Source organism: Phyllobates terribilis, unplaced genomic scaffold (genome assembly GCF_046119375.1).
Source record: "Phyllobates terribilis strain yellow unplaced genomic scaffold, ASM4611937v1 Scaffold_8__6_contigs__length_399053987, whole genome shotgun sequence".
Classification (NCBI taxonomy): Eukaryota; Metazoa; Chordata; class Amphibia; order Anura; family Dendrobatidae; genus Phyllobates; species Phyllobates terribilis.
In genome coordinates, this window is record NW_027362768.1 from 283,297,599 (window position 1) to 283,320,619 (window position 23,021).

The 23,021-nt window shown below is 54.9% G+C and overlaps 2 protein-coding genes across 8 annotated transcripts in view; one reads left to right on the forward strand and one right to left on the reverse strand.

Annotated features, from left to right (window-relative positions):
- CENPP (centromere protein P) overlaps positions 1-23,021 on the reverse strand; it is a 438,647-nt gene that overhangs the window by 98,184 nt on the left and 317,442 nt on the right. The window lies entirely within an intron of this gene.
- The window catches only part of ECM2 (extracellular matrix protein 2), a 68,775-nt gene that overhangs the window by 32,512 nt on the left and 13,242 nt on the right, over positions 1-23,021 (forward strand). For all 6 annotated transcript variants that reach the window (XM_073644321.1, XM_073644322.1, XM_073644320.1 and 3 more), the window contains exon 7: positions 1,534-1,691. In XM_073644321.1, coding sequence (XP_073500422.1) covers positions 1,534-1,691 — 158 coding nt within the window. The remainder of the gene's footprint in view (positions 1-1,533; positions 1,692-23,021) is intronic.

Consider the following 23,021-nt stretch of genomic DNA (forward strand, 5'->3'; position numbering starts at 1 on the left):
CTCTGCAGTGTCTCTGAAGGATGGCATGCTGGATGGCAGCGCTCAGCTGTGATCCAGCCTGTCATCTCAATGCCATTGCAGCGTGGGAGAATTCTCCTGCTGAAGCGCTGAGAATTTTCCCACGCTGTCAGTGACGTGCATGAGGTGAGCCGAGTTCATTGGACATGACCTCGGCTCATCTTTATGCCGTCACAGCGAGACACTGAGGAGCGCAAGCATGCCTGCGCTTCTCAGTGTCTGCCGCATGGCAAGCTGGATGGCAGCTTTCGGCTGCGATCCAGCCTGTCATGTGAATGTAGCAGAGCTGAAGCGGTCGTGGGAACCATGGAAAGGTAAGGATGATGTTGCTTTATTATTTTACTTTTATTGCAGAAGACATTGGCTTCAGCTGGAATGGGCGTGATGGTAAGTATGGTTTAATTTAGAACAATAAAGAATTGTGTGTTTATTTCAATTAAAGGACTTTATTCTGGGTGTTTGTGTTTTTTTTTAACTTTGACTATGGGGTTAGTAATGGGGGTGTCTTATAGACGCCTCTCCATTACTAACCTGGGCTTGATGTCAGCTGGCATTATAAGCTGACATCAACCCCAGCCCTATTACCACCACTGCCACCGCTACAGGGCAGTGGGAGGAGCGAGGCTAAGTGCCAGAATTGGCGCATCCTATGGATGTGCCATTTCTGGGGCGGCTGACGGCTGGTGTTTCTAGCCTGGGAGGGGGCCAATATTCATGGCACCCTTCCTGGGCTATTAATATCAGCCCCCAGCTGTCTGCCTAGTCTTTGCTAGCTATTAAAATAGGGGGGAACCCCACGTCATTTTTTTGGGGGTCCCCCATTTTAATAGCTAGTAAAGGCTAGGTATTCAGCAGGGGGCTGATATTAGTAGCCTGGGAAGCTCCGTGGGTATTACCCCCTTCCCAGGCTTCAAACATCTGCCCCAGCCGTCAGCTTAACCTCCGCTAGAGACTAAAATTACGGGGAACCTCACGCCAATTTTTTTTTTAATAAAACCTTTATTTTAACACTAAATGACAAGTACAGTAATCAACAATATCACTGTACTTCTTATATATGTGACTGACATGTTTCTATCTATCTAATCTATGTGTGATGCTCTATTCCTTCTTGTCTAAATTGTCGGGTACAGGTGTATGCCACTGCTGAATTGCCGGCCGGCTTTTTTAAAGAGAGTGTCTTCTGAGCAGTTTGTCAGCTTTTGAACACCTTTGAAGGTGTTTTCTATGTGTTTCTATGTGTTTTTGTTTGCCTGCCATTGGTTTTAAAGGTGTTCGACGGTGTCAACGAACAGTTCCACGAACATCCCGGTGTTCGACGAACCGAACTGAACCCGAACACTATGGGGGTGGCTCAACACTACACATATTACCCAAAATGTAACAACAAACATACCAGAAATTTGTAATATTTTGTAATAAAATGTAATATAATAGACTAGAACAGGATAATATTTGGCAAAAGAACATTTTCACAAGAATGATTGTGATTCCAAGTTTTTTTTTTTTTTTTAGATCTGAAGAACTTGATAACTTTGGAACTTGAAGGCAATGAACTGAGCGAAGCCAATGTCAGTCCCAAAGCTTTCAAACCTCTGCAGCATGTGACTTACTTACGTCTTGGCAGAAACAAATTCCGAACGATCCCACAAGGACTCCCGGTGTCTATTGAGGTGAGCAAGCCACCAATGTGTCCAATTTATTGACAAATTGTCTCTTCAGAGAGGAAGAGGACTAGAACTCTAATGCCACCTATAGTCATGTGACAAGGCTCGTTCGAGAGTCGATATTGACTTTTAGTATTGCTACTTCCTATGAGTTCCTGTGCGGCGATTTGTGAGGAACCAATATAGGGATGATAGGGGAGTCAGGGTGATATCATATCAGCCTAGGAGGTCTCCACTCCCCCTTTCCCTAGTGTCTGGGCTCCCTTCCCCTCTTCCCTTCATGTTGCACTTAGTCTTTCCTACACCTTGCGTGACAGCAAGGAGAAATGTTACACCTTGGATCCAAGTCAGATGCCTCTCACCCAGCCAAACCAGATCTCACACGTTGCAGGGATGAAGGGCACTACCCCGAATCACAGTGTCTGAAAATTTAGATTCTGGTTCTGGCTTTTATCCTAAGTCATGTGACAAGGCTCATTAGAGAGTCAATATTGTCATTTAGGATTGCTACTTCCTTTACATGGCACTAGAGTTCTAACACTAGAACTACCGCATGTTTCATAATACCTATAACTACCATTAGGGGTCATTTTGACCCCCATTCAAAAGTACTGACTCTGGAGTAAAAATAACTTTTTTTTGCCAACAAATGAAAGAACATTTATTGTAACTTAGTAGGAACAGTGTTAAGATCAAGTACAGCAGTTTAAACGCATTTTCCTTTTACATGGTCATAGCATGCGGTGTCCAACAGTTAACACAAACAGTACTTTCTTCCACTTTCTCAGTGCATTTTCCACAAACTGGTTTGTTACAGCTTGCGCAAGTTTTAATTGTTTTGTTTTCGTTGCATCTTCCAACTCCACATTTTCGACGCTTGCGGATTTCTTGTCCTTTTGTTTGTGGTTCAGACATTGCGGATGATGGGCCACTTCTTGATTCCAAATAATTCTTGCGAAGGTCTAATGCCAGCTGAAGAATGAACTCCCGTCTGCTAATTTGACTCCCAGTTGCTGTTTTATAGAGTATTGTTGCGTTTATAGCTGCTAAATCAAGTAGATTATGTTATGCACACGCCCGGGCTGAGCGGCGTGTGCGTGTGATTGCAGTGATTCCACTGGACCATGAACCGGAGAGTGCCTGGAGGGGCGTGACTAAGTATCTGGCCGATCCGACCAAGATGGCACGACGGCATACGACGCCAGTGCACCAGGGAGAAACCGGGCAGAGGGACCAGGTGCTACTCCAGGTCAAACTCCGGACACGGGGGTTGACCCACACAGGGATTACTGGATCAGGCTGGTTAGGCTGGCGCACAGACTGGAGGGTATAGGCAGGCACGACTGGTATGCAGGCAGGCGGGTAAAGGCAAGCGCAGCTAGAGTGCAGACAGGGAGGCACTAGCAGGTAGGAACACAGGCAGGATAGGACCCAGTACACACTGGGACTCAGGAACAATACAGGTAGAGGGGTACAGGCAAGCACAGCTAGAGTGCAGACAGGGAGGCACTAGCAGGTAGGAACACAGGCGGGATAGGACCCAGTACACACTGGGACTCAGGAACAGGCAGGTTAGGCTGGCACAGACTGGTGGATATAAGCAAACACGGCAGGTATGCAGATGGGTGGATACAGGAGAGTATGCAGGCAGGGAGGTACTGGCCGAAGGGACGGGCTGGAGCACAGAAAGGTTAAGACCCAGTACAGACTGGGTCACAGAACCGCAGATGCGGTAGACAACCACAGCAGAGAGGGAACGCCAGAAGCGGTGGGCAAGAACAGAGCAGGACGGGGCTGCAGGAGCAGCGAGCACAAGCAGGGCAGGACAGGACTGCCGGAGCAGCGGGCAGAAGCAGGGCAGGACAGGACTGCCGGAGCAGCGGGCAGAAGCAGGGCAGGACAGGACTGCCGGAGCAGCGGGCAGAAGCAGGGCAGGACAGGACTGCCGGAGCAGCGGGCAGAAGCAGGGCAGGACAGGACTGCCGGAGCAGCGGGCAGAAGCAGGGCAGGACAGGACTGCCGGAGCAGCGGGCAGAAGCAGGGCAGGACAGGACTGCCGGAGCAGCGGGCAGAAGCAGGGCAGGACAGGACTGCCGGAGCAGCGGGCAGAAGCAGGGCAGGACAGGACTGCCGGAGCAGTGGGCAGAAGCAGGGCAGGCTAGAACCACCGGAGCGGTGAGCAAAGGAGTCAGAGCAGGCTAGGCTGAGTAGGGGGGACAGGGCTCTGTTCACACGGAACAGACAGGAAGGGAAAGGCAGAGCCAGACACCCACAGGGTACTAGCAGAGAAGTAGCGAGTGGACCACAAACTCACAAACGGGAGTACAGAGACAACAAGCAGGAGTTAGGTACGAGTTCAGACTCTGCAGAAAAAGGAAGGGAACGGACATAGAGGCAAAACAGGTAAAGGATAGGAGAGAGTTCAGACTGGAACTGAGTGTACGGAGGAGACCGACACTGCAGCGGAATACAGGAGCGGGTCTGGGAATACGGCCCCCAGAGAGGCAGGACGAACAGGCAAGGTGCGTGTTCAGACAGGACAGACAAGATACAGGAGCAGGTCTAGGTAATCGGCCCCTAGAAGGCAGGAGGAACAGGCTAGGAGCGTGTTCAGACAGGTCAGACAAGATACAGGAACGGGTCTAGGTAATCGGCCCCTAGAAGGCAGGAGGAACAGGCTAGGAGCGTGTTCAGACAGGCCTGGAAATACAGCCTCCAGGATAGGCAGACAAGAGAACACAGAACGGGACCTGGCACCTTCAGAGTGCAAGCACACACTGAATGAAACACTATGCTCAGGCAGGAATAGATGGGAGCAGCTGAGCTATATACCAGGTGACAGACAGCAATAGGCTGAGGACGCACAAGGGGTGTGACCCACAGCAGGTACAAAAAGCAGGAAGTGATCGGGCGCCGCCCTTAAGCAGCAGAAACAGACACAAACAGACAGCATGGAGGGAAGCCAGAGAGACATTCTGGACAGGAGATCAAGTGCGCGCTCTTGCACAGTGGGAGATGGACCACTATGCAAGGACGCCGCCAGGTATGTTACAGTACCCCCCCCCTTACGCCCCCTCTTCTTCAGGCCTGCCAGAATCTTCCGCAGGGAATTCGAGGGCCAATTCTTCACTTCGAAGAGATCACTTCCCCTGTCCACCGGAAAAACTGGTCTCCTCTGGGTAGCTAGGATGCTACCTCCCATCCAGCCACCCTTAGCAACAGACGAAACGGGTGGAGTACCAGGAACAGCACACAAGGAAGTCTCTCTCCACATATTTTCAGGTGGCACCCCAGAGGGTACAGGAGACAACTGGAAGTCCTCCACCGGGTTGGAGGGGGACAGAGACTTGGGGGTAATCTCTGCTTCGAGGTACATCTTGTCAAGCTCACAGGAAGAAATAGACGGGTTATCAGGTACATAATGAGGAAAAGTCACTGTCTCTTTGTTTTCTGGTGGTACCCCGGAGGATTCAGGAAACAACTGGAGGTCCTCCGCCGGGTCAGAAGAGTGCAGAGGCTCAGAGAAAACATCTGCTTCAGAGTACACTAGGTCGGACTCACTGGACGAAGCAGGCGAGGTATCGGGTACCGAGTATAGGAAAGTCTCTGTCCATTCTCCACCAGGTGGCACCCCGAAGGGTTCTGGAGACAACTGGCGGTCCTCCGCCTGGTCAGAGGGGTGTAGAGACTCACGGGTAACCTCTGCTTCAGAGTACACTAGGTCGGACTCACTGGACGAAGCAAGCGAGGTATCAGATCCAGGATATAGGAAAGTCTCTGTCCATTTACCACCAGGTGGCACCCCGAAGGGTTCTGGAGACAACTGGAGGTCCTCCGCCTGGTCAGAGGAGTGTAGAGACTCGGGAGTAACCACTGCTTCAGAGTACACTAGGTTGGACTCACTGGACGAAGCGAGCGAGGTATCAGGTACAGAGTATAGGAGAGTCTCTGTCCTTTCGCTACCAGGTAGCACCCCGAAGGGTTCAGGAGACAACTGGAGGTCCTCCGCCTGGTCGGAGGGGTGTAGAGACTCGGGAGTAACCTCTGCTTCGGAGTACACTAGGTTGGACTCACTGGACGAAGCGAGCGAGGTATCAGGTACAGAGTATAGGAGAGTCTCTGTCCTTTCGCTAACAGGTAGCACCCCGAAGGGTTCAGGAGACAACTGGAGGTCCTCCGCCTGGTCGGAGGGGTGTAGAGACTCGGGGGTAACTACCACTTTGGGGTACCCATTGTCAGGCTCACAGGACGAAGCGGACAAAGTATCGAGTACCGGGTGTAGAGAATTCTCTCTCCATTTGTCATCGAGTGGTATCCCGGAGGATTCAGGAGGCAACAGGGGGTCCTCCGCCAGGTAGTAGAGGTGCACAGACTCTGAGGTAACCACAGCTTTGGAGCATCCTTGGACATGCACACCGGTTAAAGTGGATGAAGCATCTGATGCCGGGTGCAGGAAGTTCTCCTGTGTGGAGTCTGGATGGGCAGAAGTCTCTTCGGGCAGGAGAACTGGTGCACTACCCACGCACATTACCCGTTGGGGCTTCTCCGGGATACAGGGAGATGAAGCTTCAGTAGGGACTTCAAGGTTGGGGTCAGGAGGTCTCAGGGAGGACAGACCCTGGCGTGACGGCTTGCCTCTACGTCTAGCACGTCTGGACTGCCTCTTGAGGTTGGGAGAAGTATTCCGGAAAGCGTAGTCACCCTGTGAGGATTCTGGGTGGGCAGTAGTCTCATTGGGCTGGAGGACTATTGCGCTACCCACACACATTACCCATTGGGGCTGCTCCGGGATATTGGGAAGTGAAGCTTCAGCAGGAGCCTCCGGGTTAGGATCATCGAAGACCATTAGAAAGGCCACCAGGAAGGCCATTAGGTCCAGGAGGATCGGATCCTGTGTTTCATATAGGGGGTTGATCCATTCCAAGGCATCACCCGCCAGGTAAGACATAATGAATGCCACCTTAACCCGATCGGTGGGAAAACATAGAGGGTAGAACTTGAAGTGTAGCATGCATTGCTCCACAAATGCACGACTTTGTCTAGGATCCCCATAATAACGTAGCGGATCCGCGGGAACGAGAGCAGATAGATCCATCTGGACGGGTGCGTAATTCGCCTGGAACTCAGCTAAAGGAAAAAAAATATATATATTTATTTATTTATTTTAATGCATGTATTCGCTGGAAAACTTCTCAGAGAGCGAAGGCCGTGGGGCTCAACGGGAACCATGGCCTGAGCATGCTGTTATGCACACGCCCGGGCTGAGCGGCGTGTGCGTGTGATTGTAGTGATTCCACTGGACCATGAACCGGAGAGTGCCTGGAGGGGCGTGACTAAGTATCTGGCCGATCCGACCAAGATGGCACGACGGCATACGACGCCAGTGCACCAGGGAGAAACCGGGCAGAGGGACCAGGTGCTACTCCAGGTCAAACTCCGGACACGGGGGTTGACCCACACAGGGATTACTGGATCAGGCTGGTTAGGCTGGCGCACAGACTGGAGGGTATAGGCAGGCACGACTGGTATGCAGGCAGGCGGGTAAAGGCAAGCGCAGCTAGAGTGCAGACAGGGAGGCACTAGCAGGTAGGAACACAGGCGGGATAGGACCCAGTACACACTGGGACTCAGGAACAATACAGGTAGAGGGGTACAGGCAAGCACAGCTAGAGTGCAGACAGGGAGGCACTAGCAGGTAGGAACACAGGCGGGATAGGACCCAGTACACACTGGGACTCAGGAACAGGCAGGTTAGGCTGGCACAAACTGGTGGATATAAGCAAACACGGCAGGTATGCAGATGGGTGGATACAGGCGAGTATGCAGGCAGGGAGGTACTGGCCGAAGGGACGGGCTGGAGCACAGAAAGGTTAAGACCCAGTACAGACTGGGTCACAGAACCGCAGATGCGGTAGACAACCACAGCAGAGAGGGAACGCCCGAAGCGGTGGGCAAGAACAGAGCAGGACGGGGCTGCAGGAGCAGCGAGCACAAGCAGGGCAGGACAGGACTGCCGGAGCAGCGGGCAGAAGCAGGGCAGGACAGGACTGCCGGAGCAGCGGGCAGAAGCAGGGCAGGACAGGACTGCCGGAGCAGCGGGCAGAAGCAGGGCAGGACAGGACTGCCGGAGCAGCGGGCAGAAGCAGGGCAGGACAGGACTGCCGGAGCAGCGGGCAGAAGCAGGGCAGGACAGGACTGCCGGAGCAGCGGGCAGAAGCAGGGCAGGACAGGACTGCCGGAGCAGCGGGCAGAAGCAGGGCAGGACAGGACTGCCGGAGCAGTGGGCAGAAGCAGGGCAGGCTAGAACCACCGGAGCGGTGAGCAAAGGAGTCAGAGCAGGCTAGGCTGAGTAGGGGGGACAGGGCTCTGTTCACACGGAACAGACAGGAAGGGAAAGGCAGAGCCAGACACCCACAGGGTACTAGCAGAGAAGTAGCGAGTGGACCACAAACTCACAAACGGGAGTACAGAGACAACAAGCAGGAGTTAGGTACGAGTTCAGACTCTGCAGAAAAAGGAAGGGAACGGACATAGAGGCAAAACAGGTAAAGGATAGGAGAGAGTTCAGACTGGAACTGAGTGTACGGAGGAGACCGACACTGCAGCGGAATACAGGAGCGGGTCTGGGAATACGGCCCCCAGAGAGGCAGGACGAACAGGCAAGGTGCGTGTTCAGACAGGACAGACAAGATACAGGAGCAGGTCTAGGTAATCGGCCCCTAGAAGGCAGGAGGAACAGGCTAGGAGCGTGTTCAGACAGGTCAGACAAGATACAGGAACGGGTCTAGGTAATCGGCCCCTAGAAGGCAGGAGGAACAGGCTAGGAGCGTGTTCAGACAGGCCTGGAAATACAGCCTCCAGGATAGGCAGACAAGAGAACACAGAACGGGACCTGGCACCTTCAGAGTGCAAGCACACACTGAATGAAACACTATGCTCAGGCAGGAATAGATGGGAGCAGCTGAGCTATATACCAGGTGACAGACAGCAATAGGCTGAGGACGCACAAGGGGTGTGACCCACAGCAGGTACAAAAAGCAGGAAGTGATCGGGCGCCGCCCTTAAGCAGCAGAAACAGACACAAACAGACAGCATGGAGGGAAGCCAGAGAGACATTCTGGACAGGAGATCAAGTGCGCGCTCTTGCACAGTGGGAGATGGACCACTATGCAAGGACGCCGCCAGGTATGTTACAGTACCCCCCCCCTTACGCCCCCTCTTCTTCAGGCCTGCCAGAATCTTCCGCAGGGAATTCGAGGGCCAATTCTTCACTTCGAAGAGATCACTTCCCCTGTCCACCGGAAAAACTGGTCTCCTCTGGGTAGCTAGGATGCTACCTCCCATCCAGCCACCCTTAGCAACAGACGAAACGGGTGGAGTACCAGGAACAGCACACAAGGAAGTCTCTCTCCACATATTTTCAGGTGGCACCCCAGAGGGTACAGGAGACAACTGGAAGTCCTCCACCGGGTTGGAGGGGGACAGAGACTTGGGGGTAATCTCTGCTTCGAGGTACATCTTGTCAAGCTCACAGGAAGAAATAGACGGGTTATCAGGTACATAATGAGGAAAAGTCACTGTCTCTTTGTTTTCTGGTGGTACCCCGGAGGATTCAGGAAACAACTGGAGGTCCTCCGCCGGGTCAGAAGAGTGCAGAGGCTCAGAGAAAACATCTGCTTCAGAGTACACTAGGTCGGACTCACTGGACGAAGCAGGCGAGGTATCGGGTACCGAGTATAGGAAAGTCTCTGTCCATTCTCCACCAGGTGGCACCCCGAAGGGTTCTGGAGACAACTGGCGGTCCTCCGCCTGGTCAGAGGGGTGTAGAGACTCACGGGTAACCTCTGCTTCAGAGTACACTAGGTCGGACTCACTGGACGAAGCAAGCGAGGTATCAGATCCAGGATATAGGAAAGTCTCTGTCCATTTACCACCAGGTGGCACCCCGAAGGGTTCTGGAGACAACTGGAGGTCCTCCGCCTGGTCAGAGGAGTGTAGAGACTCGGGAGTAACCACTGCTTCAGAGTACACTAGGTTGGACTCACTGGACGAAGCGAGCGAGGTATCAGGTACAGAGTATAGGAGAGTCTCTGTCCTTTCGCTACCAGGTAGCACCCCGAAGGGTTCAGGAGACAACTGGAGGTCCTCCGCCTGGTCGGAGGGGTGTAGAGACTCGGGAGTAACCTCTGCTTCGGAGTACACTAGGTTGGACTCACTGGACGAAGCGAGCGAGGTATCAGGTACAGAGTATAGGAGAGTCTCTGTCCTTTCGCTAACAGGTAGCACCCCGAAGGGTTCAGGAGACAACTGGAGGTCCTCCGCCTGGTCGGAGGGGTGTAGAGACTCGGGGGTAACTACCACTTTGGGGTACCCATTGTCAGGCTCACAGGACGAAGCGGACAAAGTATCGAGTACCGGGTGTAGAGAATTCTCTCTCCATTTGTCATCGAGTGGTATCCCGGAGGATTCAGGAGGCAACAGGGGGTCCTCCGCCAGGTAGTAGAGGTGCACAGACTCTGAGGTAACCACAGCTTTGGAGCATCCTTGGACATGCACACCGGTTAAAGTGGATGAAGCATCTGATGCCGGGTGCAGGAAGTTCTCCTGTGTGGAGTCTGGATGGGCAGAAGTCTCTTCGGGCAGGAGAACTGGTGCACTACCCACGCACATTACCCGTTGGGGCTTCTCCGGGATACAGGGAGATGAAGCTTCAGTAGGGACTTCAAGGTTGGGGTCAGGAGGTCTCAGGGAGGACAGACCCTGGCGTGACGGCTTGCCTCTACGTCTAGCACGTCTGGACTGCCTCTTGAGGTTGGGAGAAGTATTCCGGAAAGCGTAGTCACCCTGTGAGGATTCTGGGTGGGCAGTAGTCTCATTGGGCTGGAGGACTATTGCGCTACCCACACACATTACCCATTGGGGCTGCTCCGGGATATTGGGAAGTGAAGCTTCAGCAGGAGCCTCCGGGTTAGGATCATCGAAGACCATTAGAAAGGCCACCAGGAAGGCCATTAGGTCCAGGAGGATCGGATCCTGTGTTTCATATAGGGGGTTGATCCATTCCAAGGCATCACCCGCCAGGTAAGACATAATGAATGCCACCTTAACCCGATCGGTGGGAAAACATAGAGGGTAGAACTTGAAGTGTAGCATGCATTGCTCCACAAATGCACGACTTTGTCTAGGATCCCCATAATAACGTAGCGGATCCGCGGGAACGAGAGCAGATAGATCCATCTGGACGGGTGCGTAATTCGCCTGGAACTCAGCTAAAGGAAAAAAAATATATATATTTATTTATTTATTTTAATGCATGTATTCGCTGGAAAACTTCTCAGAGAGCGAAGGCCGTGGGGCTCAACGGGAACCATGGCCTGAGCATGCTGTTATGCACACGCCCGGGCTGAGCGGCGTGTGCGTGTGATTGTAGTGATTCCACTGGACCATGAACCGGAGAGTGCCTGGAGGGGCGTGACTAAGTATCTGGCCGATCCGACCAAGATGGCACGACGGCATACGACGCCAGTGCACCAGGGAGAAACCGGGCAGAGGGACCAGGTGCTACTCCAGGTCAAACTCCGGACACGGGGGTTGACCCACACAGGGATTACTGGATCAGGCTGGTTAGGCTGGCGCACAGACTGGAGGGTATAGGCAGGCACGACTGGTATGCAGGCAGGCGGGTAAAGGCAAGCGCAGCTAGAGTGCAGACAGGGAGGCACTAGCAGGTAGGAACACAGGCGGGATAGGACCCAGTACACACTGGGACTCAGGAACAATACAGGTAGAGGGGTACAGGCAAGCACAGCTAGAGTGCAGACAGGGAGGCACTAGCAGGTAGGAACACAGGCGGGATAGGACCCAGTACACACTGGGACTCAGGAACAGGCAGGTTAGGCTGGCACAAACTGGTGGATATAAGCAAACACGGCAGGTATGCAGATGGGTGGATACAGGCGAGTATGCAGGCAGGGAGGTACTGGCCGAAGGGACGGGCTGGAGCACAGAAAGGTTAAGACCCAGTACAGACTGGGTCACAGAACCGCAGATGCGGTAGACAACCACAGCAGAGAGGGAACGCCCGAAGCGGTGGGCAAGAACAGAGCAGGACGGGGCTGCAGGAGCAGCGAGCACAAGCAGGGCAGGACAGGACTGCCGGAGCAGCGGGCAGAAGCAGGGCAGGACAGGACTGCCGGAGCAGCGGGCAGAAGCAGGGCAGGACAGGACTGCCGGAGCAGCGGGCAGAAGCAGGGCAGGACAGGACTGCCGGAGCAGCGGGCAGAAGCAGGGCAGGACAGGACTGCCGGAGCAGCGGGCAGAAGCAGGGCAGGACAGGACTGCCGGAGCAGCGGGCAGAAGCAGGGCAGGACAGGACTGCCGGAGCAGCGGGCAGAAGCAGGGCAGGACAGGACTGCCGGAGCAGCGGGCAGAAGCAGGGCAGGACAGGACTGCCGGAGCAGCGGGCAGAAGCAGGGCAGGACAGGACTGCCGGAGCAGCGGGCAGAAGCAGGGCAGGACAGGACTGCCGGAGCAGCGGGCAGAAGCAGGGCAGGACAGGACTGCCGGAGCAGTGGGCAGAAGCAGGGCAGGCTAGAACCACCGGAGCGGTGAGCAAAGGAGTCAGAGCAGGCTAGGCTGAGTAGGGGGGACAGGGCTCTGTTCACACGGAACAGACAGGAAGGGAAAGGCAGAGCCAGACACCCACAGGGTACTAGCAGAGAAGTAGCGAGTGGACCACAAACTCACAAACGGGAGTACAGAGACAACAAGCAGGAGTTAGGTACGAGTTCAGACTCTGCAGAAAAAGGAAGGGAACGGACATAGAGGCAAAACAGGTAAAGGATAGGAGAGAGTTCAGACTGGAACTGAGTGTACGGAGGAGACCGACACTGCAGCGGAATACAGGAGCGGGTCTGGGAATACGGCCCCCAGAGAGGCAGGACGAACAGGCAAGGTGCGTGTTCAGACAGGACAGACAAGATACAGGAGCAGGTCTAGGTAATCGGCCCCTAGAAGGCAGGAGGAACAGGCTAGGAGCGTGTTCAGACAGGTCAGACAAGATACAGGAACGGGTCTAGGTAATCGGCCCCTAGAAGGCAGGAGGAACAGGCTAGGAGCGTGTTCAGACAGGTCAGACAAGATACAGGAACGGGTCTAGGTAATCGGCCCCTAGAAGGCAGGAGGAACAGGCTAGGAGCGTGTTCAGACAGGCCTGGAAATACAGCCTCCAGGATAGGCAGACAAGAGAACACAGAACGGGACCTGGCACCTTCAGAGTGCAAGCACACACTGAATGAAACACTATGCTCAGGCAGGAATAGATGGGAGCAGCTGAGCTATATACCAGGTGACAGACAGCAATAGGCTGAGGACGCACAAGGGGTGTGACCCACAGCAGGTACAAAAAGCAGGAAGTGATCGGGCGCCGCCCTTAAGCAGCAGAAACAGACACAAACAGACAGCATGGAGGGAAGCCAGAGAGACATTCTGGACAGGAGATCAAGTGCGCGCTCTTGCACAGTGGGAGATGGACCACTATGCAAGGACGCCGCCAGGTATGTTACAGTACCCCCCCCCTTACGCCCCCTCTTCTTCAGGCCTGCCAGAATCTTCCGCAGGGAATTCGAGGGCCAATTCTTCACTTCGAAGAGATCACTTCCCCTGTCCACCGGAAAAACTGGTCTCCTCTGGGTAGCTAGGATGCTACCTCCCATCCAGCCACCCTTAGCAACAGACGAAACGGGTGGAGTACCAGGAACAGCACACAAGGAAGTCTCTCTCCACATATTTTCAGGTGGCACCCCAGAGGGTACAGGAGACAACTGGAAGTCCTCCACCGGGTTGGAGGGGGACAGAGACTTGGGGGTAATCTCTGCTTCGAGGTACATCTTGTCAAGCTCACAGGAAGAAATAGACGGGTTATCAGGTACATAATGAGGAAAAGTCACTGTCTCTTTGTTTTCTGGTGGTACCCCGGAGGATTCAGGAAACAACTGGAGGTCCTCCGCCGGGTCAGAAGAGTGCAGAGGCTCAGAGAAAACATCTGCTTCAGAGTACACTAGGTCGGACTCACTGGACGAAGCAGGCGAGGTATCGGGTACCGAGTATAGGAAAGTCTCTGTCCATTCTCCACCAGGTGGCACCCCGAAGGGTTCTGGAGACAACTGGCGGTCCTCCGCCTGGTCAGAGGGGTGTAGAGACTCACGGGTAACCTCTGCTTCAGAGTACACTAGGTCGGACTCACTGGACGAAGCAAGCGAGGTATCAGATCCAGGATATAGGAAAGTCTCTGTCCATTTACCACCAGGTGGCACCCCGAAGGGTTCTGGAGACAACTGGAGGTCCTCCGCCTGGTCAGAGGAGTGTAGAGACTCGGGAGTAACCACTGCTTCAGAGTACACTAGGTTGGACTCACTGGACGAAGCGAGCGAGGTATCAGGTACAGAGTATAGGAGAGTCTCTGTCCTTTCGCTACCAGGTAGCACCCCGAAGGGTTCAGGAGACAACTGGAGGTCCTCCGCCTGGTCGGAGGGGTGTAGAGACTCGGGAGTAACCTCTGCTTCGGAGTACACTAGGTTGGACTCACTGGACGAAGCGAGCGAGGTATCAGGTACAGAGTATAGGAGAGTCTCTGTCCTTTCGCTACCAGGTAGCACCCCGAAGGGTTCAGGAGACAACTGGAGGTCCTCCGCCTGGTCGGAGGGGTGTAGAGACTCGGGGGTAACTACCACTTTGGGGTACCCATTGTCAGGCTCACAGGACGAAGCGGACAAAGTATCGAGTACCGGGTGTAGAGAATTCTCTCTCCATTTGTCATCGAGTGGTATCCCGGAGGATTCAGGAGGCAACAGGGGGTCCTCCGCCAGGTAGTAGAGGTGCACAGACTCTGAGGTAACCACAGCTTTGGAGCATCCTTGGACATGCACACCGGTTAAAGTGGATGAAGCATCTGATGCCGGGTGCAGGAAGTTCTCCTGTGTGGAGTCTGGATGGGCAGAAGTCTCTTCGGGCAGGAGAACTGGTGCACTACCCACGCACATTACCCGTTGGGGCTTCTCCGGGATACAGGGAGATGAAGCTTCAGTAGGGACTTCAAGGTTGGGGTCAGGAGGTCTCAGGGAGGACAGACCCTGGCGTGACGGCTTGCCTCTACGTCTAGCACGTCTGGACTGCCTCTTGAGGTTGGGAGAAGTATTCCGGAAAGCGTAGTCACCCTGTGAGGATTCTGGGTGGGCAGTAGTCTCATTGGGCTGGAGGACTATTGCGCTACCCACACACATTACCCATTGGGGCTGCTACGGGATATTGGGAAGTGAAGCTTCAGCAGGAGCCTCCGGGTTAGGATCATCGAAGACCATTAGAAAGGCCACCAGGAAGGCCATTAGGTCCAGGAGGATCGGATCCTGTGTTTCATATAGGGGGTTGATCCATTCCAAGGCATCACCCGCCAGGTAAGACATAATGAATGCCACCTTAACCCGATCGGTGGGAAAACATAGAGGGTAGAACTTGAAGTGTAGCATGCATTGCTCCACAAATGCACGACTTTGTCTAGGATCCCCATAATAACGTAGCGGATCCGCGGGAACGAGAGCAGATAGATCCATCTGGACGGGTGCGTAATTCGCCTGGAACTCAGCTAAAGGAAAAAAAAAATATATATTTATTTATTTATTTTAATGCATGTATTCGCTGGAAAACTTCTCAGAGAGCGAAGGCCGTGGGGCTCAACGGGAACCATGGCCTGAGCATGCTGTTATGCACACGCCCGGGCTGAGCGGCGTGTGCGTGTGATTGTAGTGATTCCACTGGACCATGAACCGGAGAGTGCCTGGAGGGGCGTGACTAAGTATCTGGCCGATCCGACCAAGATGGCACGACGGCATACGACGCCAGTGCACCAGGGAGAAACCGGGCAGAGGGACCAGGTGCTACTCCAGGTCAAACTCCGGACACGGGGGTTGACCCACACAGGGATTACTGGATCAGGCTGGTTAGGCTGGCGCACAGACTGGAGGGTATAGGCAGGCACGACTGGTATGCAGGCAGGCGGGTAAAGGCAAGCGCAGCTAGAGTGCAGACAGGGAGGCACTAGCAGGTAGGAACACAGGCGGGATAGGACCCAGTACACACTGGGACTCAGGAACAATACAGGTAGAGGGGTACAGGCAAGCACAGCTAGAGTGCAGACAGGGAGGCACTAGCAGGTAGGAACACAGGCGGGATAGGACCCAGTACACACTGGGACTCAGGAACAGGCAGGTTAGGCTGGCACAAACTGGTGGATATAAGCAAACACGGCAGGTATGCAGATGGGTGGATACAGGCGAGTATGCAGGCAGGGAGGTACTGGCCGAAGGGACGGGCTGGAGCACAGAAAGGTTAAGACCCAGTACAGACTGGGTCACAGAACCGCAGATGCGGTAGACAACCACAGCAGAGAGGGAACGCCCGAAGCGGTGGGCAAGAACAGAGCAGGACGGGGCTGCAGGAGCAGCGAGCACAAGCAGGGCAGGACAGGACTGCCGGAGCAGCGGGCAGAAGCAGGGCAGGACAGGACTGCCGGAGCAGCGGGCAGAAGCAGGGCAGGACAGGACTGCCGGAGCAGCGGGCAGAAGCAGGGCAGGACAGGACTGCCGGAGCAGCGGGCAGAAGCAGGGCAGGACAGGACTGCCGGAGCAGCGGGCAGAAGCAGGGCAGGACAGGACTGCCGGAGCAGCGGGCAGAAGCAGGGCAGGACAGGACTGCCGGAGCAGCGGGCAGAAGCAGGGCAGGACAGGACTGCCGGAGCAGTGGGCAGAAGCAGGGCAGGCTAGAACCACCGGAGCGGTGAGCAAAGGAGTCAGAGCAGGCTAGGCTGAGTAGGGGGGACAGGGCTCTGTTCACACGGAACAGACAGGAAGGGAAAGGCAGAGCCAGACACCCACAGGGTACTAGCAGAGAAGTAGCGAGTGGACCACAAACTCACAAACGGGAGTACAGAGACAACAAGCAGGAGTTAGGTACGAGTTCAGACTCTGCAGAAAAAGGAAGGGAACGGACATAGAGGCAAAACAGGTAAAGGATAGGAGAGAGTTCAGACTGGAACTGAGTGTACGGAGGAGACCGACACTGCAGCGGAATACAGGAGCGGGTCTGGGAATACGGCCCCCAGAGAGGCAGGACGAACAGGCAAGGTGCGTGTTCAGACAGGACAGACAAGATACAGGAGCAGGTCTAGGTAATCGGCCCCTAGAAGGCAGGAGGAACAGGCTAGGAGCGTGTTCAGACAGGTCAGACAAGATACAGGAACGGGTCTAGGTAATCGGCCCCTAGAAGGCAGGAGGAACAGGCTAGGAGCGTGTTCAGACAGGCCTGGAAATACAGCCTCCAGGATAGGCAGACAAGAGAACACAGAACGGGACCTGGCACCTTCAGAGTGCAAGCACACACTGAATGAAACACTATGCTCAGGCAGGAATAGATGGGAGCAGCTGAGCTATATACCAGGTGACAGACAGCAATAGGCTGAGGACGCACAAGGGGTGTGACCCACAGCAGGTACAAAAAGCAGGAAGTGATCGGGCGCCGCCCTTAAGCAGCAGAAACAGACACAAACAGACAGCATGGAGGGAAGCCAGAGAGACATTCTGGACAGGAGATCAAGTGCGCGCTCTTGCACAGTGGGAGATGGACCACTATGCAAGGACGCCGCCAGGTATGTTACAGTACCCCCCCCCTTACGCCCCCTCTTCTTCAGGCCTGCCAGAATCTTCCGCAGGGAATTCGAGGGCCAATTCTTCACTTCGAAGAGATCACTTCCCCTGTCCACCGGAAAAACTGGTCTCCTCTGGGTAGCTAGGATGCTACCTCCCATCCAGCCACCCTTAGCAACAGACGAAACGGGTGGAGTACCAGGAACAGCACACAAGGAAGTCTCTCTCCACATATTTTCAGGTGGCACCCCAGAGGGTACAGGAGACAACTGGAAGTCCTCCACCGGGTTGGAGGGGGACAGAGACTTGGGGGTAATCTCTGCTTCGAGGTACATCTTGTCAAGCTCACAGGAAGAAATAGACGGGTTATCAGGTACATAATGAGGAAAAGTCACTGTCTCTTTGTTTTCTGGTGGTACCCCGGAGGATTCAGGAAACAACTGGAGGTCCTCCGCCGGGTCAGAAGAGTGCAGAGGCTCAGAGAAAACATCTGCTTCAGAGTACACTAGGTCGGACTCACTGGACGAAGCAGGCGAGGTATCGGGTACCGAGTATAGGAAAGTCTCTGTCCATTCTCCACCAGGTGGCACCCCGAAGGGTTCTGGAGACAACTGGCGGTCCTCCGCCTGGTCAGAGGGGTGTAGAGACTCACGGGTAACCTCTGCTTCAGAGTACACTAGGTCGGACTCACTGGACGAAGCAAGCGAGGTATCAGATCCAGGATATAGGAAAGTCTCTGTCCATTTACCACCAGGTGGCACCCCGAAGGGTTCTGGAGACAACTGGAGGTCCTCCGCCTGGTCAGAGGAGTGTAGAGACTCGGGAGTAACCACTGCTTCAGAGTACACTAGGTTGGACTCACTGGACGAAGCGAGCGAGGTATCAGGTACAGAGTATAGGAGAGTCTCTGTCCTTTCGCTACCAGGTAGCACCCCGAAGGGTTCAGGAGACAACTGGAGGTCCTCCGCCTGGTCGGAGGGGTGTAGAGACTCGGGAGTAACCTCTGCTTCGGAGTACACTAGGTTGGACTCACTGGACGAAGCGAGCGAGGTATCAGGTACAGAGTATAGGAGAGTCTCTGTCCTTTCGCTAACAGGTAGCACCCCGAAGGGTTCAGGAGACAACTGGAGGTCCTCCGCCTGGTCGGAGGGGTGTAGAGACTCGGGGGTAACTACCACTTTGGGGTACCCATTGTCAGGCTCACAGGACGAAGCGGACAAAGTATCGAGTACCGGGTGTAGAGAATTCTCTCTCCATTTGTCATCGAGTGGTATCCCGGAGGATTCAGGAGGCAACAGGGGGTCCTCCGCCAGGTAGTAGAGGTGCACAGACTCTGAGGTAACCACAGCTTTGGAGCATCCTTGGACATGCACACCGGTTAAAGTGGATGAAGCATCTGATGCCGGGTGCAGGAAGTTCTCCTGTGTGGAGTCTGGATGGGCAGAAGTCTCTTCGGGCAGGAGAACTGGTGCACTACCCACGCACATTACCCGTTGGGGCTTCTCCGGGATACAGGGAGATGAAGCTTCAGTAGGGACTTCAAGGTTGGGGTCAGGAGGTCTCAGGGAGGACAGACCCTGGCGTGACGGCTTGCCTCTACGTCTAGCACGTCTGGACTGCCTCTTGAGGTTGGGAGAAGTATTCCGGAAAGCGTAGTCACCCTGTGAGGATTCTGGGTGGGCAGTAGTCTCATTGGGCTGGAGGACTATTGCGCTACCCACACACATTACCCATTGGGGCTGCTCCGGGATATTGGGAAGTGAAGCTTCAGCAGGAGCCTCCGGGTTAGGATCATCGAAGACCATTAGAAAGGCCACCAGGAAGGCCATTAGGTCCAGGAGGATCGGATCCTGTGTTTCATATAGGGGGTTGATCCATTCCAAGGCATCACCCGCCAGGTAAGACATAATGAATGCCACCTTAACCCGATCGGTGGGAAAACATAGAGGGTAGAACTTGAAGTGTAGCATGCATTGCTCCACAAATGCACGACTTTGTCTAGGATCCCCATAATAACGTAGCGGATCCGCGGGAACGAGAGCAGATAGATCCATCTGGACGGGTGCGTAATTCGCCTGGAACTCAGCTAAAGGAAAAAAAAAATATATATTTATTTATTTATTTTAATGCATGTATTCGCTGGAAAACTTCTCAGAGAGCGAAGGCCGTGGGGCTCAACGGGAACCATGGCCTGAGCATGCTGTTATGCACACGCCCGGGCTGAGCGGCGTGTGCGTGTGATTGTAGTGATTCCACTGGACCATGAACCGGAGAGTGCCTGGAGGGGCGTGACTAAGTATCTGGCCGATCCGACCAAGATGGCACGACGGCATACGACGCCAGTGCACCAGGGAGAAACCGGGCAGAGGGACCAGGTGCTACTCCAGGTCAAACTCCGGACACGGGGGTTGACCCACACAGGGATTACTGGATCAGGCTGGTTAGGCTGGCGCACAGACTGGAGGGTATAGGCAGGCACGACTGGTATGCAGGCAGGCGGGTAAAGGCAAGCGCAGCTAGAGTGCAGACAGGGAGGCACTAGCAGGTAGGAACACAGGCGGGATAGGACCCAGTACACACTGGGACTCAGGAACAATACAGGTAGAGGGGTACAGGCAAGCACAGCTAGAGTGCAGACAGGGAGGCACTAGCAGGTAGGAACACAGGCGGGATAGGACCCAGTACACACTGGGACTCAGGAACAGGCAGGTTAGGCTGGCACAAACTGGTGGATATAAGCAAACACGGCAGGTATGCAGATGGGTGGATACAGGCGAGTATGCAGGCAGGGAGGTACTGGCCGAAGGGACGGGCTGGAGCACAGAAAGGTTAAGACCCAGTACAGACTGGGTCACAGAACCGCAGATGCGGTAGACAACCACAGCAGAGAGGGAACGCCCGAAGCGGTGGGCAAGAACAGAGCAGGACGGGGCTGCAGGAGCAGCGAGCACAAGCAGGGCAGGACAGGACTGCCGGAGCAGCGGGCAGAAGCAGGGCAGGACAGGACTGCCGGAGCAGCGGGCAGAAGCAGGGCAGGACAGGACTGCCGGAGCAGCGGGCAGAAGCAGGGCAGGACAGGACTGCCGGAGCAGCGGGCAGAAGCAGGGCAGGACAGGACTGCCGGAGCAGCGGGCAGAAGCAGGGCAGGACAGGACTGCCGGAGCAGCGGGCAGAAGCAGGGCAGGACAGGACTGCCGGAGCAGCGGGCAGAAGCAGGGCAGGACAGGACTGCCGGAGCAGCGGGCAGAAGCAGGGCAGGACAGGACTGCCGGAGCAGCGGGCAGAAGCAGGGCAGGACAGGACTGCCGGAGCAGCGGGCAGAAGCAGGGCAGGACAGGACTGCCGGAGCAGCGGGCAGAAGCAGGGCAGGACAGGACTGCCGGAGCAGTGGGCAGAAGCAGGGCAGGCTAGAACCACCGGAGCGGTGAGCAAAGGAGTCAGAGCAGGCTAGGCTGAGTAGGGGGGACAGGGCTCTGTTCACACGGAACAGACAGGAAGGGAAAGGCAGAGCCAGACACCCACAGGGTACTAGCAGAGAAGTAGCGAGTGGACCACAAACTCACAAACGGGAGTACAGAGACAACAAGCAGGAGTTAGGTACGAGTTCAGACTCTGCAGAAAAAGGAAGGGAACGGACATAGAGGCAAAACAGGTAAAGGATAGGAGAGAGTTCAGACTGGAACTGAGTGTACGGAGGAGACCGACACTGCAGCGGAATACAGGAGCGGGTCTGGGAATACGGCCCCCAGAGAGGCAGGACGAACAGGCAAGGTGCGTGTTCAGACAGGACAGACAAGATACAGGAGCAGGTCTAGGTAATCGGCCCCTAGAAGGCAGGAGGAACAGGCTAGGAGCGTGTTCAGACAGGTCAGACAAGATACAGGAACGGGTCTAGGTAATCGGCCCCTAGAAGGCAGGAGGAACAGGCTAGGAGCGTGTTCAGACAGGTCAGACAAGATACAGGAACGGGTCTAGGTAATCGGCCCCTAGAAGGCAGGAGGAACAGGCTAGGAGCGTGTTCAGACAGGCCTGGAAATACAGCCTCCAGGATAGGCAGACAAGAGAACACAGAACGGGACCTGGCACCTTCAGAGTGCAAGCACACACTGAATGAAACACTATGCTCAGGCAGGAATAGATGGGAGCAGCTGAGCTATATACCAGGTGACAGACAGCAATAGGCTGAGGACGCACAAGGGGTGTGACCCACAGCAGGTACAAAAAGCAGGAAGTGATCGGGCGCCGCCCTTAAGCAGCAGAAACAGACACAAACAGACAGCATGGAGGGAAGCCAGAGAGACATTCTGGACAGGAGATCAAGTGCGCGCTCTTGCACAGTGGGAGATGGACCACTATGCAAGGACGCCGCCAGGTATGTTACAGTACCCCCCCCCTTACGCCCCCTCTTCTTCAGGCCTGCCAGAATCTTCCGCAGGGAATTCGAGGGCCAATTCTTCACTTCGAAGAGATCACTTCCCCTGTCCACCGGAAAAACTGGTCTCCTCTGGGTAGCTAGGATGCTACCTCCCATCCAGCCACCCTTAGCAACAGACGAAACGGGTGGAGTACCAGGAACAGCACACAAGGAAGTCTCTCTCCACATATTTTCAGGTGGCACCCCAGAGGGTACAGGAGACAACTGGAAGTCCTCCACCGGGTTGGAGGGGGACAGAGACTTGGGGGTAATCTCTGCTTCGAGGTACATCTTGTCAAGCTCACAGGAAGAAATAGACGGGTTATCAGGTACATAATGAGGAAAAGTCACTGTCTCTTTGTTTTCTGGTGGTACCCCGGAGGATTCAGGAAACAACTGGAGGTCCTCCGCCGGGTCAGAAGAGTGCAGAGGCTCAGAGAAAACATCTGCTTCAGAGTACACTAGGTCGGACTCACTGGACGAAGCAGGCGAGGTATCGGGTACCGAGTATAGGAAAGTCTCTGTCCATTCTCCACCAGGTGGCACCCCGAAGGGTTCTGGAGACAACTGGCGGTCCTCCGCCTGGTCAGAGGGGTGTAGAGACTCACGGGTAACCTCTGCTTCAGAGTACACTAGGTCGGACTCACTGGACGAAGCAAGCGAGGTATCAGATCCAGGATATAGGAAAGTCTCTGTCCATTTACCACCAGGTGGCACCCCGAAGGGTTCTGGAGACAACTGGAGGTCCTCCGCCTGGTCAGAGGAGTGTAGAGACTCGGGAGTAACCACTGCTTCAGAGTACACTAGGTTGGACTCACTGGACGAAGCGAGCGAGGTATCAGGTACAGAGTATAGGAGAGTCTCTGTCCTTTCGCTACCAGGTAGCACCCCGAAGGGTTCAGGAGACAACTGGAGGTCCTCCGCCTGGTCGGAGGGGTGTAGAGACTCGGGAGTAACCTCTGCTTCGGAGTACACTAGGTTGGACTCACTGGACGAAGCGAGCGAGGTATCAGGTACAGAGTATAGGAGAGTCTCTGTCCTTTCGCTACCAGGTAGCACCCCGAAGGGTTCAGGAGACAACTGGAGGTCCTCCGCCTGGTCGGAGGGGTGTAGAGACTCGGGGGTAACTACCACTTTGGGGTACCCATTGTCAGGCTCACAGGACGAAGCGGACAAAGTATCGAGTACCGGGTGTAGAGAATTCTCTCTCCATTTGTCATCGAGTGG